Source organism: Lactuca saligna, chromosome 2 (genome assembly GCF_052625555.1).
Source record: "Lactuca saligna cultivar CGN05327 chromosome 2, ASM5262555v1, whole genome shotgun sequence".
NCBI lineage: Eukaryota > Viridiplantae > Streptophyta > Magnoliopsida > Asterales > Asteraceae > Lactuca > Lactuca saligna.
The window spans coordinates 1,432,285-1,449,785 of record NC_136418.1 but is presented as its reverse complement, the minus strand read 5'-3'; the positions used below and the strand labels follow the sequence as shown (position 1 = coordinate 1,449,785).

Sequence of the window (17,501 nt, the reverse complement as noted above, 5' to 3'; positions counted from 1 at the left end):
TTTGTGCAGGGCTTCCTTGATCCTCTATAGTGCTGACTCTATTGTCGCCGTCCATTGGGGGTTACTCTTCTCAATACAACCCTTTAATGTGTGAAATAGCGGCATGGCCTTGTCTGTTCATTTCGAGATGAATCTACTGAGGGTTATGAGTTCCCCATTCAGACCCTGCATCCCTTAACATGTTTAGAGGTGAGGTCTCCATGAGTTCGTCCACCTTGACTTGATTGGGCTGAATGCCTTGTCTGGTAACATAATTTCCTTAGAACTGCCCTTCTTCAACCCCAAAGGTACATTTGCCTGGGTTCAGCTTCATCGTCACTTTTTCTAATGTTTTGAAAGCTTCTTCAATATCTCGCAACATTTTTGCCTCATCTGGGCTTTTAGTAACCATGTCATTGACATATACCTCAATGTTTCTTCCGATTTGGTTGGAGAATATCGATTCGACCAGGCGTTGATATGTTTCCCCCGCATTCTTTAATCCAAATTGCATTTTGGTGTAACAAAAGGTGTCGTGGTCGGTATAGAAAGCTGTTTTTTCCTCATCTTTCTTGCTCATCAGAATCTGTTGATAACCTTTGTACGCATCTAGAAAGCACTTTATCTTGAAACCTTGTGGCAACTCTACCTTCTGGTCGATTTCTGGTATGGGTAGCAATCCTTGTGTCACAACTAGCATTTTGCTAGGAAATTCTATACTTTTGTAAACATTAACAATGGCAACAAATGTAACCATAATTTGAAAATGTGTATGATGTTCCATCAAAATCCAATTTAAATTCAAAACCCTATACAAAAACATTTCAAATAGTCAACTTAGAATTTGGAAACCCTAAGAATCCCGGTTTAAGTCCATTATGGACTAGGATTTCCTTATTGGACCTAATGGACCAATAAGCTTCCAATTTGACTATTTTGGTTTAGGACCCTTAAATGGGCTCTAATTGGACCCATTTTAATGAAACTTAACATTTTGGGCCATAATGGGCCTAAAATGAATTTATTCACCCTTAATGGGCTATGTTGGGCCATAACTAATCCATTTAACCCTAATAGACCATAAATTCACTCCTTGGGCCGTGAATATACTTAAGGGCCCAATGGGCCAAAAACCTTCTTATGGGATTTATAAATTTGATTAAGGACCAAGATAAGGCCCAAACTCTTCCATGATTGCCCCATTATCGGCCCAACAAAAAAAAGAGAAAACAAGATAAATTGTGCACTTGCCACCTCATTAGTGCATGGGGGTATCCATGCACAAACCCACCAAATATCTAGGAACCTTCTCTCTTCTCTCTCTTTTTTTACCATTGGCCAAGAGCAATACCAAGAACACACACACCAACTTCACATTCAAACAAGAACACTCCTTCCTTTCCTCTCAAATTTTCGAGATTCTCTAAGCATTTTCAAGAAGGTTTACCACCAAAAATCATCATTTCTTGGTAAGTTCTTACATATACAAGTGCTATAACTTCATTTTTTATGTCAAGACACTCCTTCTAAACAAGTGCTTGTAAATCATACTCCTAGAACCCTCCTAAGTTCAAGATCTACTCAAGCAAGCTCGCTAGGATCAAAAATCTTATTTCATTCTTCTTGAAAACCGAACAACAAACCCCAAGGTGAGTTCATACCCCTTGTTTTCGGTTTTTACATGATTTTTGGCGGGAGAATACTAGTAAAATGTGTAGATCTATGTGTTATATGCTTAATATGTATGGTTTCTTAGTTTATTTTGTAAAAACGTGTTAGATTTTAATACATCTCGACATCCTAGCAACAATAAGTGATAATCCAAGAACTAAGATACGTTATACATCATATTATCAAGATAAAAGTATTTACATGTTTAAGATATGAATATTTAAAGCAAAAATCTTGTTAAAGGTCATATATGTTAAGAAAATAAAGATAAGGGCAAAAAGTGACATTTTTCTGTTTTTATAAGAATCAGACAGGTCATACTTGTATAAAAATGGATTTTTATGATAAACATTCTTTCCAAAGGGCCAAAAATGTAAATTTTAGCTTAATGGGCTAAATATTTGGGCCTCACGATTTTGAGCCCAAAATTGCAAAAAATAAGAAGTTTTGGGGCTAAAAATGTTATTTCATTAGAGTTTGAGCCATAAATGTAAATAAACCAAATTTAGAGATGAAAATAACATTTATTTCTAAATTGGGACTAAAAATGCCAAGTTTTTGGATTTTGGGCTAAAAATGTAAAATTCACAGAATTTGGGCTAAAGTGAAAAAATTTACAAACAAAGGCTGAAAATGTAAATTCTTACAAATCAAGGGTTGAAATGGTCAAATATATAGTTTCAGTCAAAAGTGTCAAATATTTAAACATTGGACCAAAAATATAAGTTTTTATAAGGATTTTAAAATAGTATATTTTTTAACCCAATAATATCGTTTTAGATCAAACATTGAGTGTCCTAATACCATAAGAAAATACTTCATAAAAAACACTAATACCACATCTAATATACAAAAATACAACAATAGTATCAATAATGGGCCTGGTACTTGTAAAACAAGCTTATTGGCCTTCGTGATCCATTCGCATGTTTATTGGGCCCAATATAATCAATTTATGTCTACTAGGCCTTAGTGACCCAATGACGTGCTCAATAGGCCTAAATTCATTTTTACATGTTAATGGGCCTTAGTGACCCATTTGCTTGTTGATTTTTGCCCGGAGAGAATCATTGTACGCTTAATGGGCTTCAATGTGCCCGTTTGCATGCCATCAAGCCTAGAAATAACTTACGTGTTTAATGGGCCACAACTGTCCTTATGCATGTTTGTTGGGCTGTGTCTATCACATTCAAATATCATCAGGTGTTAGTAAATCAAACTGCGTTTAACATTAATCATATTCATGTGAAAATCATTGGGGTCTAGTGAGAATTATCAGTCGACACCACTGAGTGTTTGGATGTAGCCTATAGTTATAATCAGAGTCTCAAGGAAGGGAGAGCGAGAGTTTGGGTATAGATCTATACGGGGGTGACTCCCCACACTTGAGTTGTTCGCTACAGTTAGACTCAGCCAGTCTAGGATGACAAAATCTTGATCAAAACCGTCGTTTGGAAAAATGCCAAGACAGGAAAATTAGTCATTTATCATGCATGGTTGTAACGACTCACATAGAGATCCATTAGCACCTATACTTTTCAGGGGAAATCAAATGCATATATATATATATATATATATATATATATATATATATATATATATATATATATATATTGTGGTGATAAAAAACAATTCATACGATAAAACAATTATTACAATACTATTATAGATCGGAAAATATCGGATTTTCTAGGAAATATCATAATTCTCTTTCTTTTACATACTTCACATACAAAACAGGGAAAACTTTTGGGATTCATTCATTTACACATGTTTTGAAATCACACACACAAACCACACAAACACACACACACACACACACACACACACACACATATATATATATATATATATATATATATATATATATATATATATATATATATATATATATATATGTTAGATCATCACATCATGTTGTAAAAAACATTTACATAAAATATCGGATTTTTTGGGTTATACTATCGATACAAAGCTTTTTAAATCAAACTTGCTTATGAACTCACTAACATTATATATGTTGACCGTTTTCAAAATAACTTGTATTCTCAGGCAACCATTAAGCAGAAGAATCTTCAAGTGTGTGGATTTATTTTCTGTAATGTCAAGCATCATACAATTATTGACATTTTGGAATATGTAATCTAAGACAATGTACTTTATGTGAACAATACCAGTTGTATTATGTAATGTTTGGTGATGATTGTGTTATGTTTCATGTATATTCATTGTGATGATATTTCAATTTATAGTCACACGGGCCCTCGGACGTTTCCATCGTCCAGTTCGAGGGTGTGACACCTTGGAGCATGCCTTGTTTAGATCAGAGAAGTCGATGCACATGCTCCATGACCCATCATGCTTTCGTACCATGACAAGGTTAGCAATCTAGGTTGAGAAAACCACTTCTCTCAACATTCTCGCCTTTGTTAGTTTGGCTACTTCTGCATTGATCGCTCTGTTACGATCTCCCCCTGGACCATCTTCTTCTACTTGAATTCCTTTGTTCCTGGCTTAATCATAAGTTTATGCTCTATGACTTTCCTGTCCACGCCATCCATGTCTGTGGGATTCCATGCAAACACTTGTTTTTATCATCTGAGCAAGTCGATGAGTGCCTGTCGGATATGCTCCGGGAGTTTATGACCGATGTTGATTGGTTGGTTGGGGTATTCCTCGTTAATCACCTCCTTCTCGTTTGTTGATTCGGCCTGTTCCTTCTTGGTTTCCCTTGTTATCTCTGTCGGTTTCACGATCGTAAAGTATTGCAGTTCTTTTAGTGGTGTGGCCAGAATCGTAGTTGGGCCCTCGGTGGTACTAAATTTCACAATTACATGCATTGTTGATGGGACCGGTCCTAATTTAAGTAGAGCCAACCTTCCCAAGATGATGTTGTGCTCTGAGGAGTACCGAATTACAATGAAGTCGACCAGGACCGTTTTTTCTGTTTCTTATCGTGGTTGGTTAGCATGAGAGGTAAGTGGATCATGCCAAGTGGCCATAAGTTGTGTCTTATAAATCCTACCAACCTTCCTATCATGGGTCTCAGGCTGTCCTTCCATCGGTCCGGAAGGAGACGAATGCAATGCTCATAGATTATGTCTGCAAAACTACCCATGTTGATGTATACTTTGTGTATGAACATGTTTTTATAGAGGCTTGAATTATGAGTGGATTATCGCCTCTCCAGCCTTCTGGTCTAAGGTCTTGCACTGGGAACGTAAGTGCTTGTGTTGCCACTGTAGGACTTATTTTGATCGACTAGTCCTTCTTGCCTACTTCTCTTTCCTCGTATCATGAATATCTCTCTGGGCTGGGCACCTTCTCGTGGTGTACCTTTGGCATTCTCTGCGTCAAACTTAGTGCGTAAACTCCATGCTACCTCTACAAGATCTCCCTTGAGTTTTTTCTTCTCCATTTCCTTCTTGAGAACTAAGCACTTGGTGGTGTCGTGCGTTTTTCACTTGTGATATTCGCAATACCGTCCCTTTGGTACCTTCGTCGGCTACGACATGTCTGCGACCATGTACACATCTGGTCGACGACCCCGTCTATCGTCTCTGGTTAATGGCCTAAAGCAACTATGTGGTCTCTTTCCTCGCCCAAAGTGTCTGCTTCCACCCAGTATCTCCGTGTGAGTTGGGCTATGACTCTTGGTTGTCATGGAATTTAGATACGCTTGCTTCGTCGCTTCGCCCTCCTCCTGTCTCAAGTATCGTTCCACCTTTTCCTTTAGTTCAGCTCTCATCTGTGGCTTTTTTCCCATGAGCTTTTGCGACAAGGGGCCTGGTAGGAGGCCCCACATTAAGGCCTCGGCTATGAGGCCCTCGTCATGTCTAGGAACATCCAACATGGCATTCGTGAACCTCGTGAAGTATTCCCTTACACTTTCACCCACTTTCTGCTTACATCCAATGATGGAGTGGGAATCAACCATATACTTATACAGTTCCATGAAATTTGTAAGGAAAAGGTACTTGAGTTGTCCGAAATTGTAAATGCTACATGGGCGGAGAGTTTCGAACCATATTTCTGCATTTCTATCAAGGGTTTTTGGGAAATACGTGCACCAGAACCATTCATCTAATTTTAGCGATGTCATTGTCCATTCATACATATCGATGTGGTTGTCGGGGTCGGTGGTGCCGTTGTAGGTTTTTAGGTTAGGAAGTTTGGTTGTGTTGGGATTTTGTAATTGAGTAACTCCTTGGCAAATGGATATGAGACGTTGCATGATAGACAATCTTGGTTTGGGATGGTTAGCTGTCCCTGCAGGTTATATGGGTGGGATGTGTTATACATGTGCGCCCCCGGAAGGCCGTAGAATGCATGGTATGCTAGGTTTGGGTCATAGAAGGCTTGCTACTGGAATGGTAGTTGAAGCATGTATCCGGGGGGGAATGGTTGAGGTGGGATTGGAGGATAGCTTGTTCGAGTTTTTTGTCGGCTGGTGTTGGTGGTAATGGCAGGTTGGCCCCATGTTCCTATTGTCGGGTAGAAAACCGATGATGGGGTTATCATGGTTTGCACGAGCGGTGGTAACGGGAGCATCGGATGTGTGTTCATCAGCATCTAGTTTGGTAATGACGTCTGGGGTGGTGGTTGGGTGCTTGGTATTTGGTTTACCGACAACGTCGTTTGGGGAATTGGTAGTTGGTTTTGCATTATCGGTGTGAAGAATGGTGGCATTTGGGGTACTGGAGATTGCGTTGCCATTGGATGGAATGCTAGTGGCGTCTGAAGGGGTGTGACAAATGATATCGCCACCTAAGTTGGTTGTGGTTGTTGGGATGAAGGTTGTGTGGCAGTATCAATGCTTGTTTCTGACGATGTGGGCAGCGGCGGAGATGGCTGCTGACTCCCTGGTGGTACTGTCGTTACTAAAGAGCTTCCCTCGCCTGTGGCTTCTCTATTGGCTATCATAGATGGCAGTGTCTCGTCTAACGGTGCCATGAACCGTATGGAGCTGTTCTGAGTTCCTCAGGCTTCGTCGTTGCCGTTGGACGCCATTGTTTTCGCTAAATGTTGCTTTTGGTTATGTTCTTCGTCACACAAATGGATAGCGCCAAATGATGCGACCTCACTATTACTCCTCTCCATGTTCTTCTAGTGGATTCCGAGTGGCTTCTTCATGATCACAAGAAAGAAGGGTCGTCAGCCGTTTCTCGGGATCAGGCTCCCGGAAAGACGCTTCGACGGTCAAGTTAGATAGGGTTTAGGGTTTGTGTGTGTAATTGGAAGAAGATCGCTTACCTTTTGAACTACTGATCATGCCCTTTTATACCTAGTGACCCTATCTTGTCCGTACGAGACAGGATCGCTTTAAGGGGATAAGGTCAGAGGCGCTGATTGGAGGATCGTGTGCCTCTATCCGTTATAGCACTATCAATGGCTCCGACGGTAATGGTCTGATCCTGTACCTTGACTCCTGACCGTATCTTTTGTCTTGGCACCAGGAGCGTGCCTGGCGGGCGCGAGCCTTTCACCATGGCGCCCTGCTCTGAAGGGTACTGGCGAGCGCTGAACCTGCTGAGCTTGGCTCAACCAGTGTTCTAGTTTCCTTGGTCGGGCGCGACTGTTCCATGCGAGCTTAGGCACGTCATCAGAGAAAGAGGATGTGGTTGGATGTAGTGAAAGACTATGACTGTGAGAATTTGTATCACCTTGGCAAGGATAATGTGATAGCCGATACCATGAGTCGTAGAGCAGTGAGTGCTCCGATCCGAGACATGTACATGAGGATGACGATAATGACCCCAGTCGTAGATACCATGTTAGAGGCCCAAGTGGTGGCTGTGAGACCAGAGAACCATAAGAGTGATCGGGTGATCGGGTAGGTTTTTAAGTTTGAGACGGATAGTCGGGGGCTTATGACCTTCCGTGGGCGGATATGGGTGCCATATATGGGTGGAGATCGACATATTTTGATGGAGGAGGCCCATAAGTCGAGATTCTCGATCCATCCGAGGGCTACCAAGATGTATTTGGACTTGAAGAGGGATTATTGGTCGCCCTGTATAAAGAGAGATGTGGCATGGGTAGTCGAGAGATGCTTGACCTGTCATCAAGTCAAGGTTGAGCACCAGCATCCTCATGGCCAGTTGCAACCTTTAAAGATTCCCCTGTGGAAGTGGGAACAGATCTCTACGGATTTTATTACCAAATTAACGAGGACCGCGCGAGGTGTCGATGCGATATGGGTGATTGTAGATTGGTTGACAAAGAGTTCTCACTTTTTGGCTATAAGTGAGAGCTCTTCTACGGAGAAATTAGTCGAGATCTACGTTCAAGAGGTGGTGGCACGACATGGGTTGCCCACATCGATAGTGTCATATCAGGATGTGTGTTCTACTTCTAGGTTCTGGAAGACATTTCATGAGGAGTTGGGTACCCGGTTGCATTTCAGTACCGCATACCACCCACAGATAGATGGGCAGAGCGAGTGGGCGATTCAGATGCTCGAGGACATGCTACGTGCATGTGTTATGGACTTCGGTGGAAGTTAGGACACTTACTTGTCCTTGGTTGAGGTTTCATACAACAATAGCCATCACTCCAGTATCGGTATGCCTCCTTTTGAGCTTTTATACGGAAGGAGGTGTCGGACTCCCATCTGTTGGGGAGAGGTAGGGCAGAGAGTCATGAGGGGACTGAGATAGTGCTCAAGATGACAGAGCAGATCCAGCAGGTCAGACAAAGGTTACTGAGGGCCTAGAGTCATCAAAAGAGTTATGCAGACCGGCAACATTTAGAGCTACAGTTTCAGGTCGGAGATTTTTTCCTCCTGGAGGTATCCCCATGGAAAAGGGTGATCCGATTCAGGAAGCGCGCCAAGTTGGGCCCTAGATACATCGGTCTGTTCAGAGTGATCACGTGAGCGGATAAGGTAGCTTATTGGTTAGAGCTGCCTGCAGAGTTGAGCCAGATTCATAACACTTTCCATGTGTCCCATCTGAGGAAGTGTGTAGCCGATGAGACGGTTGTGGTCCCTTTGGAGGAAATTCAGGTTGATGATCACTTGAACTACATTGAGAATCCGATAGTGATCTTGGATAGGAAGGTGAAGGTCTTGAGGAATAAAGAGGTTCCCTTGGTTTAGGTTTAGTGGCAACATCGAAAGGGATTCGAGTAGACTTAGGAGCCGGAGTCCGATGTAACAACCCATTATTTCGAGTCAATGCAAATCAAACTTATTCAAATAAAAGTCTAAACTACGATCGTACACAAGTAAATCCATATCATAACCTTAGTAGAATAAGAACTTGAATGCCTTAAGGGCACGTTTATATAAGTTATAAATACTTATATATTGAAAAACATTTACTTAATAGTAAAGTATTCTTAATAGTGAAGATTTCGGTTTTATGGGAACCAAAACCATGTGGATGGACCGAAAACTCAAAAGATTCGACCACTTTAGAACCAAAAACATGCGAAGGAGGTTTCTCCTTGGACCGAAATCGAATTTCGGTCAAGACCGAAATCATGAGAGACCAAACCCTCGGACCGAGAACCATTTTGACCGCAAACCTTCAGATCGAGATCCCATTGCAAGACCGAGAACATGCACCGAAATCTCCTTTTTGGGTCACTTTATGGTCGAAAACTCCAAAATATTAAGATATATTGTGCTTCCCAATGTATAATCACCTCAACCGACTACCTTTTTACTTCATATTTAAGATACATAATAGAAATTAATTTCATTTTCAAACCTCTAGTAACGAGATTACTCTCATTTATCTCTCAAATATTAAGCCCAAATTCCTTCATACTAAGGTCAAGTAAACTCTAGGAGACTATTTTACTTCCAAACACTTACGAGCTTTAGTATGTTTTATTCATAAAACTTGTGTTATACAACACTTATATTATTTGTATCATCTTAATCATATATTATTATATGTTTAAACACTATTAGGACATCAAATAATTTCACTTATTTTAACACGAAGAACATCGCCATTTACACCGTTTCACAACCAAGAACACACTTAAGGTGAGTTTATACCCTTATGTTTTCTTGATTTTTCATTGTTTTAGGGGGGTGGGGTGGGGGAGGGATACAAGTTTAACACAAGAAATTTTGTGTTAATATCTAAATGATTTCAATATTTTGTCAATCATTGACAATTATTAAAGACACACACACACACACACACACATATATATATATATATATATATATATATATATATATATATATATATATATATATATATATATATATATATATATTAAGGTTCAATAGGCTTAGAATTTATAATTTTGCTCTATTTCGTGTTCCTTGTTTGGTTGTGGGTTTGGGGTAGAATTATTTATTCCCTTTTTATTCATAATTATATAAATATTATATGTACATAAGTATAAAGCCATTTAAACTTGCTAAACAAAAATATTAATTTTTACAATCTATTTTAGTACCATTTGGACACAAATGTTAAATTTCATGGAACAACTGTATTACGGATTTTACGATTTAAACTTGCCAAATTATTAACAATACAAAAGTTTTTGTTTTAGTAGAACACATACATATAAAGTATAATAGGTATTGTAACATCCCAAATTTCAAGCCCGAAAATTGCATTTTTTAATTAATAATTTATAAAACATTTTACCATAACATAATAAAGCAACACATTACAAAATCATAATGTTGTGTCCCAAACCATGACATCAAAATTAATGAAAATCAAAGTACAATCCCAGAAAGTCCGATGCGGAATCATGTGTGTGTGATGCGATGCTACGCCGCCGACTCCTTCCCCTTAGAAGAAGAGGTACCTAAAACCAAAACTGAAACCGTATGCACAAAGCTTAGTGAGTTCCCCCATCATACCACATACCATACAATATCATCGGTATCTTTCAACCGGTAATCATCGTCGGTATCTTTCAACCAGTAACTTCCATCGGTATCTTTCAACCGGTAATCATCATTGGTATCTTTCAACCAGTAACCATCATCGGTATCTTTCAACCGGTAATCATCATTGGTATCTTTCAACCGGTAACTGGGGACTATTCCACCCCTTACCACTAGCATACAACACCAAGATATAAACATACAGTCAGGCATATCTGGGTACTGACCTACCCCTCGGTCCTAAGGAGCGTTGTCAGGGGAAACTAATCCTTACTATACACATAGCATATCATACAAATAAATCTCATGACCAAAGCACATAACCAGACCAAGATAATTATCACAAAGACAATCACCTTCTAAATACCCCTATTTGGTGGGCCGACATTGTGGCCTTAGACCCACCTCTATTGGAAGGTAACTCAACTTAATGTCGTGCAGTGTTTGAACTATCCTCGGCATACAAATCGACTCCCTTCGACTCCTCGATCCCTACACGACAACCTTCAAGTCAGCACACAGAACATGCAACCCTAAACTACAATAGTTATAGTTTATAGAATATATGTACAGTTATTTATCACAAAAAGGCTTTTCATTATTCTACATGTAACCGTCAATATAGCATTTACGAGACACACTTCACGTACTTATCTAAGTACCAACCAAGCCCTGAAATTTAAACTAGATTTTCTTAGAGGGAGAGCGTGACACTTGTGTATAGATCTATATGGTACTGACAATCCTGCACCTTAACTGTTAACTACAGTTAGACTGGCAGACCTGGGGTAACAAATGTAGTAGCGATTGCGATGCCTGAAGAACGTCGTGTTCAGGCCATCATAGGTCATCAAGCATGGTTATGATAACTCACAATTTGGTATTGAGCAATACAATTAGTGTATGAATAAGTAAACAACTTTATATAGTTTTATTAAATAATAAAACTATAATACTATAATTACACAGTTTTTATACAAGTACGTACAAATATTGTATACTATTATAGTATAGAGAAAACATATTTTTCATGGTTTTATGTGAATTAAAACTACATTATACTATCTCAGAGTACAATAACATTTACATGTTTTGGTCTTATGAACTCATCAACTTAATTGTTGACACTCTTTTCAAAACTACTTGTATTCTCAAGAAATCAGTAAACAGGTATCCACATGTTTTGAGAAGAAGGAGCTTCATAGACTCATCTCTTTTAGCTTTTGCTATACATTTTGGTGTCAAGTATACATTGATTTGAACACGAATGTAAAACTATGCTTTATCAATGTAATGGTTGTTGTACTTTGATTATTATTATGCAATTGTTGTGATACTGTACATGTGGTCATCCACCCCCGAACGTTTCTGCCGTTCCGGTTTGGGAGTATGACATTCGAGATGCGGGAGCAGTACCCAGTGTTGTTTCCGGAGGATGACTTCGAGGGAGAATTCTGATTCTAGTGGGGAGAACTGTAACATCCCGACTCCCACGTATAATATTTAATTAATTTATATTCATGTGGTCAGAGAAACTCGATGAGTGGGAGGCCCTAACTCGCTGAGTAGAGAGTTAAATGGTTGTGTGATCTTTAAAGTCTTCTCGACGAGTAGGAGTTGAGTGTGAAAACCCTAATTTTCAGGGCTTGTGCCCTATTTAAAGGACCTTAAACCTTCATTTCCGCCTCCATTATCATGTTGACACACTGAGAGAAACCCTAAGAGAGTTGTATTCACTGTGAAAGAATGAAAGGCTAAGATTTGTGTGTTCTAGTGCATTTTTAGAAGGGGATTAAGAGCAAAATGGCTTAGAGCGAGAAGAAGCCTTTGGATCTGGTGTTCTTTTAGTGCTAGCTACCATTTAGAGGTAAAAAGCTTTCACCTTTATCATTGTTTGGTTAGATCTCATCATTAGGTAGTTTATGTCCATTTCAATCCTTTCTTTGGGTCCTTAAGTTGTTTGAGCTTTCCATGGAGTTAAGACTCCAGATCTGGATAGTATGAAGTCCCTTGGGCCTAAAGATTCAGGCTTTATCAAGCTATTGGCCGACTTTAATGCATCAAACCCTCTATAGAGCTTGTTTTGGCATTTTGAGCCCTAGATGGCATGCATTGACGTAAAGCTTGCATCTTTACGTGATACTTCAGCCTTAGAAGGCTAGATCTAGAGTATGGATCCTTAGTTCTGCTTAAAAATGTCTGAATGAGAGAATGGACTGAAGGGACTCGACGAGTGGATGAGCCAACTCGACGAGTTGGCTAGGGTTTTCCCCGATAGTTTGGATGTGTTACAACTCGGCAAGTTGGTGAGACAACTCGACGGGTTGAGTTGGATTTTCCCGATACTTTAGAGAAAATGAAGGAACTCAACGAGTCGTATAGATTCACTCGGCGAGTTGGGTCAACATAGATGTTGACTCGGGTGTTGACTTCCGTTGACTTTTAGGGTTGGTCAAGACATGAGTTATGGAGATAATGGAGGGGTAAAATGGTCTTTCACCCTTTCCGAGAGTTAGAGCAAGGGGTTAGCCTAACTTTTTAAGGTTGTGGTTATAAAGTGTTAATTAGAGATGATTATGACATGTAGGCGGAGTCTAGACCATTCGTGAAGTACGAGACCTACTTGCTTTCTTGCGAGGTGAGTCTTCTCACTAGACTTACCTGAGTGGTAATACTATGTGACCGGAGGGTCTTATTTGAGTTATCGACCGGAGAGTATTATGTGCTTGTACTGAGTTATGTGATATTATGCATTTTGTCTTTATGATGTATGTTATACATTATTTTGTGCCTTAGTGAGATAGGACCGGAGGGTCCAAACCGAGTTGTGAGACCAAAGGGTCTTTACTGAGATACAGGACTGGAGGGTCCAATCTAAGTTGTGAGACCGGGCGGTCTTCACTGAGACACATGACTGGAGGGTCCATATCGATCCGTGAGACCGGAGGATCCTTACCGAGACACATGACCGGAGGATCCATGCCGAGCTATAGCCATGAGAAGCTTATTATTTGTGTATGTGGTATTTTGGAGAACTTACTAAGCTTTATGCTTACCGTGTTGTGTGATATGTGTTTTAGGTACCTCTTAGGATCGTGGGAAGGTGCCGATTTGATTGTACACACCAGTTAGAGATTATATTTTTGAGGATTTTGGGATATTATCAAACATTTGTTGCCTTGTATTTTGACAACTTATACATTTCGTGGGTTTTGAGGAATGTGATATTGGGTTTTAAGTGATTCTAAAAATGAAAATTTTATTTGAAAAATTAGGGTATTACAAGAGGCATAGGATGCATCTTCATAACATGGCATGACTGATGTTTAATTCAAGTGGTTAGATGATTACTCAAAATATTATACAATTAATAAAGTCATAAATATTATGGTGATTAAATAATGGAGATTATCGATATTCAATAGAATTGAGACAATAGTTAATTAGTATACTATTGTGTTTCACTTTGCATGTTTTACTTCTTGAATTATTTGATTATTTGGAATTCCACAGTCGCTCATAGTTTTGGAATTAAGTAGTGAATTAAGATTGTCATGAATTGAATTATAGATTGTTTGTGGAGATTAGCCATTGCAATGGTTGCTACAATATTCATGAGTACTTAGAAAATAGAGATTTTGAGTATTGGATAAACTCATGCTCATAGAATTACATCATGGATTATATCAAGAGCAATTGTGAGACGATAAAATTTTATATTCTTGAAATGGATATATATATATATATATATATATATATATATATATATATATATATATATATATATATATATATATATATATATATATGAGTTGTAATTTACAAGTCGGTTCTTTTTAATACGAGTAACTGTGAGCCTCACCAGAAAATATCGCAATTGGAGTTGTGCTAACCTCCGCCGTTTGCCGAACAAGACCTTCGTTTGCTTTATTTCTGCTCTCCTCCCTTGCTACTCACCTTCATATGCTTTCTCCATCTGCTCTCCTCAACAGCTACCTCTGATGTGCTTCTCACTTTCCTCTCCACCAATATGTCATCTCTCTTTATCTCACTTGTAATATTAGGTGAATAAGGTTTTGAAGATATGAATTCTGAAAGAAGAAATTAATGTCTGAAAAGTTAAAAGATGGCTAACAGCTTTTTTTTCTTAAATATTCATTATTGTTTTACCAAATGAAACATATTGGTGGGTATTTTGCTTTAAATTATCGAAAGTATCTACAAATTAAACAAATTAAAAGGAAATGAATAATTTGTTTGTTAAATCAACTATTTTTAGCATTACTTTATTGTTTCTATATATTAGTTAATTTTTTGATGTAGTGAACATTGACATAAAATAACAACCAACTACCATTGTGTTTAAAAAACATGCAAGTACTTCTCAAAATTCTGAAAATCCATTGATGGTTGTGTTATGCCCCTGTCATGGAGACGTACATTTGATTCGTCATATTCAAGTTTATCTTGGACTAATAGTTGTATCCTCTAGATATATACACCAATACACTAACAATTTCGCTTAGGACGCTGCATATTGGTGCAATCTTGTATCAAAATTCAAATATATAATTGGAAATCGAGTACATCTTCTTACTGATCGTATATTTTTGTTTCTACTTGGCACATATTTTCTTTTTGTTAACTTAGATTTTAACAATTTGAACGGCTAGTAGAGAGTTTAGTATTCCCATAGCGTTCTTGTTTTCTTTCTCCATTTGGTTTGCTATATTCTGGAATTCCTATATTTAGTAATAGCAATTAAAAGAAATAAGTTGCATTTTTATTAGAATGATGGGTTTGACATGATTAAAAGTCAGAAGCAAGAAAATACATAAAAAGGAAAAGTTACAAACGCAGTGATCACTTTTGTTTGGTAGGATAAGAAGCCATCTTATAAATACCACACATCCCTTCACTTTTACTAGTCTTCCTCTTCATTCTGATGTAACCCTTCTCTCCCCATTTTGGCCCCCAAGAATTCCTCACAATTATATAATCTTGTCCCTTGTTGCTTCCATATCCAACTGCTGCAACTCCATGATCCAAATCACTTCCACAATGTCCATCAAACACACCCTGAAATATTATAATTTTATATTACTTAAATATTCCGATTAAGTTTATATGAGACTAATTAATTACCCCACTGTAAAACTGGAAATCGCGACCAGAAGCATCAATTGCAACACTAATAGGTTGGTTTGCAAGTGCTTTCAAAAAACTATCTTCATTGTTATGAGGTACATCATGATACCCACTTATCGTCACCTTTTCTGATACATCCTAAAAAAAAAAAAAAAAAAGTTAAAAGACTTTATTTTTACGAATGAAAGAACCATATAAACAAGAGTAAACACTAGACAACCATTTTTTGTTTGTTTCTAATGTGTTGAAATTAAATATGAAGTTAAAGAGTTTTACCTTCTTTTCATCACAAGTTCCTTCGCTCATGATATAGGGATACTCTTCTTCCTTATGAAGCCCACCGTTTTTCACTATGAAGGAGAAGGCATAGTCCATTAAACCTCCATTGCAACCATTGTTAAAGCTTGTATCACAATCAATCAACTCCTGTTCTGATAACACTGTTAAATTTCCAGTCACGATTTGGTTTATACCCTCCACCGCAGCCACCGTTGAAAATGCCCAACAGCTACCTGTATTCCATATCATATGAGAAAAAGAATATGCATGACAAATTTTTGAGTAAATTACAAAACTGATCCCTATGCTTTTAACTTTTTACCATGTTTAATCCAAAATTAAAATGTACGTGGTTTTTTGGTCTTTATTTCAAGGTTACTTATTGATTTTGGTCCCTGGAATCTTGACATAATCCAAGTAAATTAGAAAATGGTCACTCTGCTTTCTAAATTTTACCATGTTTAGTCCAATATTAAAACTTTTTTTTTTTTTAATTTTGGTCCTTATTTCAAGATTTCATATCAATTTTGTTCCCTGGAACAATGAAAAAAGGACCAAAATCAATATAAAAACTAGAACTAAGGACCAACATCAGAGCATCATTAAATCGATATGAGACTTTGAAACAAGGATCGGATTTGAAAAAGGTTTCAGATCTCGACTCAACACAGTAAAAATCAAAAAGCACAGGGACCATTTTGTAAGTTGCCTTGAAACGAGGACCAAAATCGATACAAAACCTTGAAAAAATGACCAGAACTGGAAAATGTTTAAATTTGTAGTTTACTCTAAATTTAATAATCTTAAAGGATGATATAATATTTGTTATACTAACCACATGAACCCTGGTTCTTAACGGGTGAAACGGCTCCTTTTTTTCTCCAATCAACAGATTTTGGGAGATGAAGAAAATCTTGATAAGTGAATTCTTTAGTTGATTCCTCTCTTCTTTCTGGCATCTCACCCTTGAGTCCTAAGAACATGTTCTTGAACTCTTCATGACTCAAGTCAGCAAACTCATTGAGTCCTAGCCAATAGTTGCTAACTTTCTTGTTGGTTTCATCAATATGCTTTAAGTTGTCTTTGAAGATCTCGAATCTATGTAGCTTTTCTTCCATGCTCTCATACAATTTTTCATGTTTTGAGAGCCATGATTCAAAGAGGTTGATGACTTTGTCAATGCATGTTAAATCCTCGGGGGCGTACCCCACGATTGAGAACTCGTGGGCAAAGGTTGAAAGGGCGAAAAGGGAAAGGAAAAAGAAGAAAAGGGATGATCTTTTTGAAGAGGGAAATGTCATTTTTGTGTGTTTGTGGTGAAATGAGAAGAGATTGAATGAAGAATATGAGGGATGAATGGAGGTTTATATAGGGTGGTGTTATGGGATATGTTGCTTTCAGTTTAAGTTTATTTGTATATTATAAGTGATAAAGTTTGCTTCTTTTTTGGCAATCTTTAGAGCCAAGTATGTCTGCTACTTCCAGGAATTTTTAAGAATAGAACAGGTGAAAAGTTTGTAGGTATTGATGATGTTCATCATGTATATTACAGCTT

The 17,501-nt window shown here is 38.1% G+C and overlaps 1 protein-coding gene across 1 annotated transcript; it reads right to left on the bottom strand.

Moving 5' to 3' along the window:
* Positions 1-15,280: 15,280 nt before the first annotated feature.
* On the bottom strand, positions 15,281-17,319 carry LOC145030571 (cysteine protease XCP2-like). Its single transcript, XM_078978939.1, has 4 exons — positions 16,782-17,319; positions 15,944-16,179; positions 15,665-15,805; positions 15,281-15,598 (listed from the first exon to the last, which is right to left on the bottom strand). Exons 1-4 carry the CDS (start codon positions 17,245-17,247, stop codon positions 15,383-15,385), a joined length of 1,059 nt encoding a protein of 352 aa, XP_078835065.1. The 5' UTR covers positions 17,248-17,319; the 3' UTR covers positions 15,281-15,382.
* Between the last annotated feature and the right edge of the window lie 182 nt (positions 17,320-17,501).

Coding starts and splice junctions, on each gene's coding strand:
- LOC145030571 (XM_078978939.1), bottom strand. CDS start 17,247: ATGACATTTCCCTCTTCAAAAAGATCATCCCTTTTCTTCTTTTTCCTT. Junction 15,806..15,943: donor GAACTTGTGATGAAAAGAAG/GTAAAACTCTTT, acceptor TTTTTTTTTTAG/GATGTATCAGAAAAGGTGAC. Junction 15,599..15,664: donor ATTTCCAGTTTTACAGTGGG/GTAATTAATTAG, acceptor ATAATATTTCAG/GGTGTGTTTGATGGACATTG.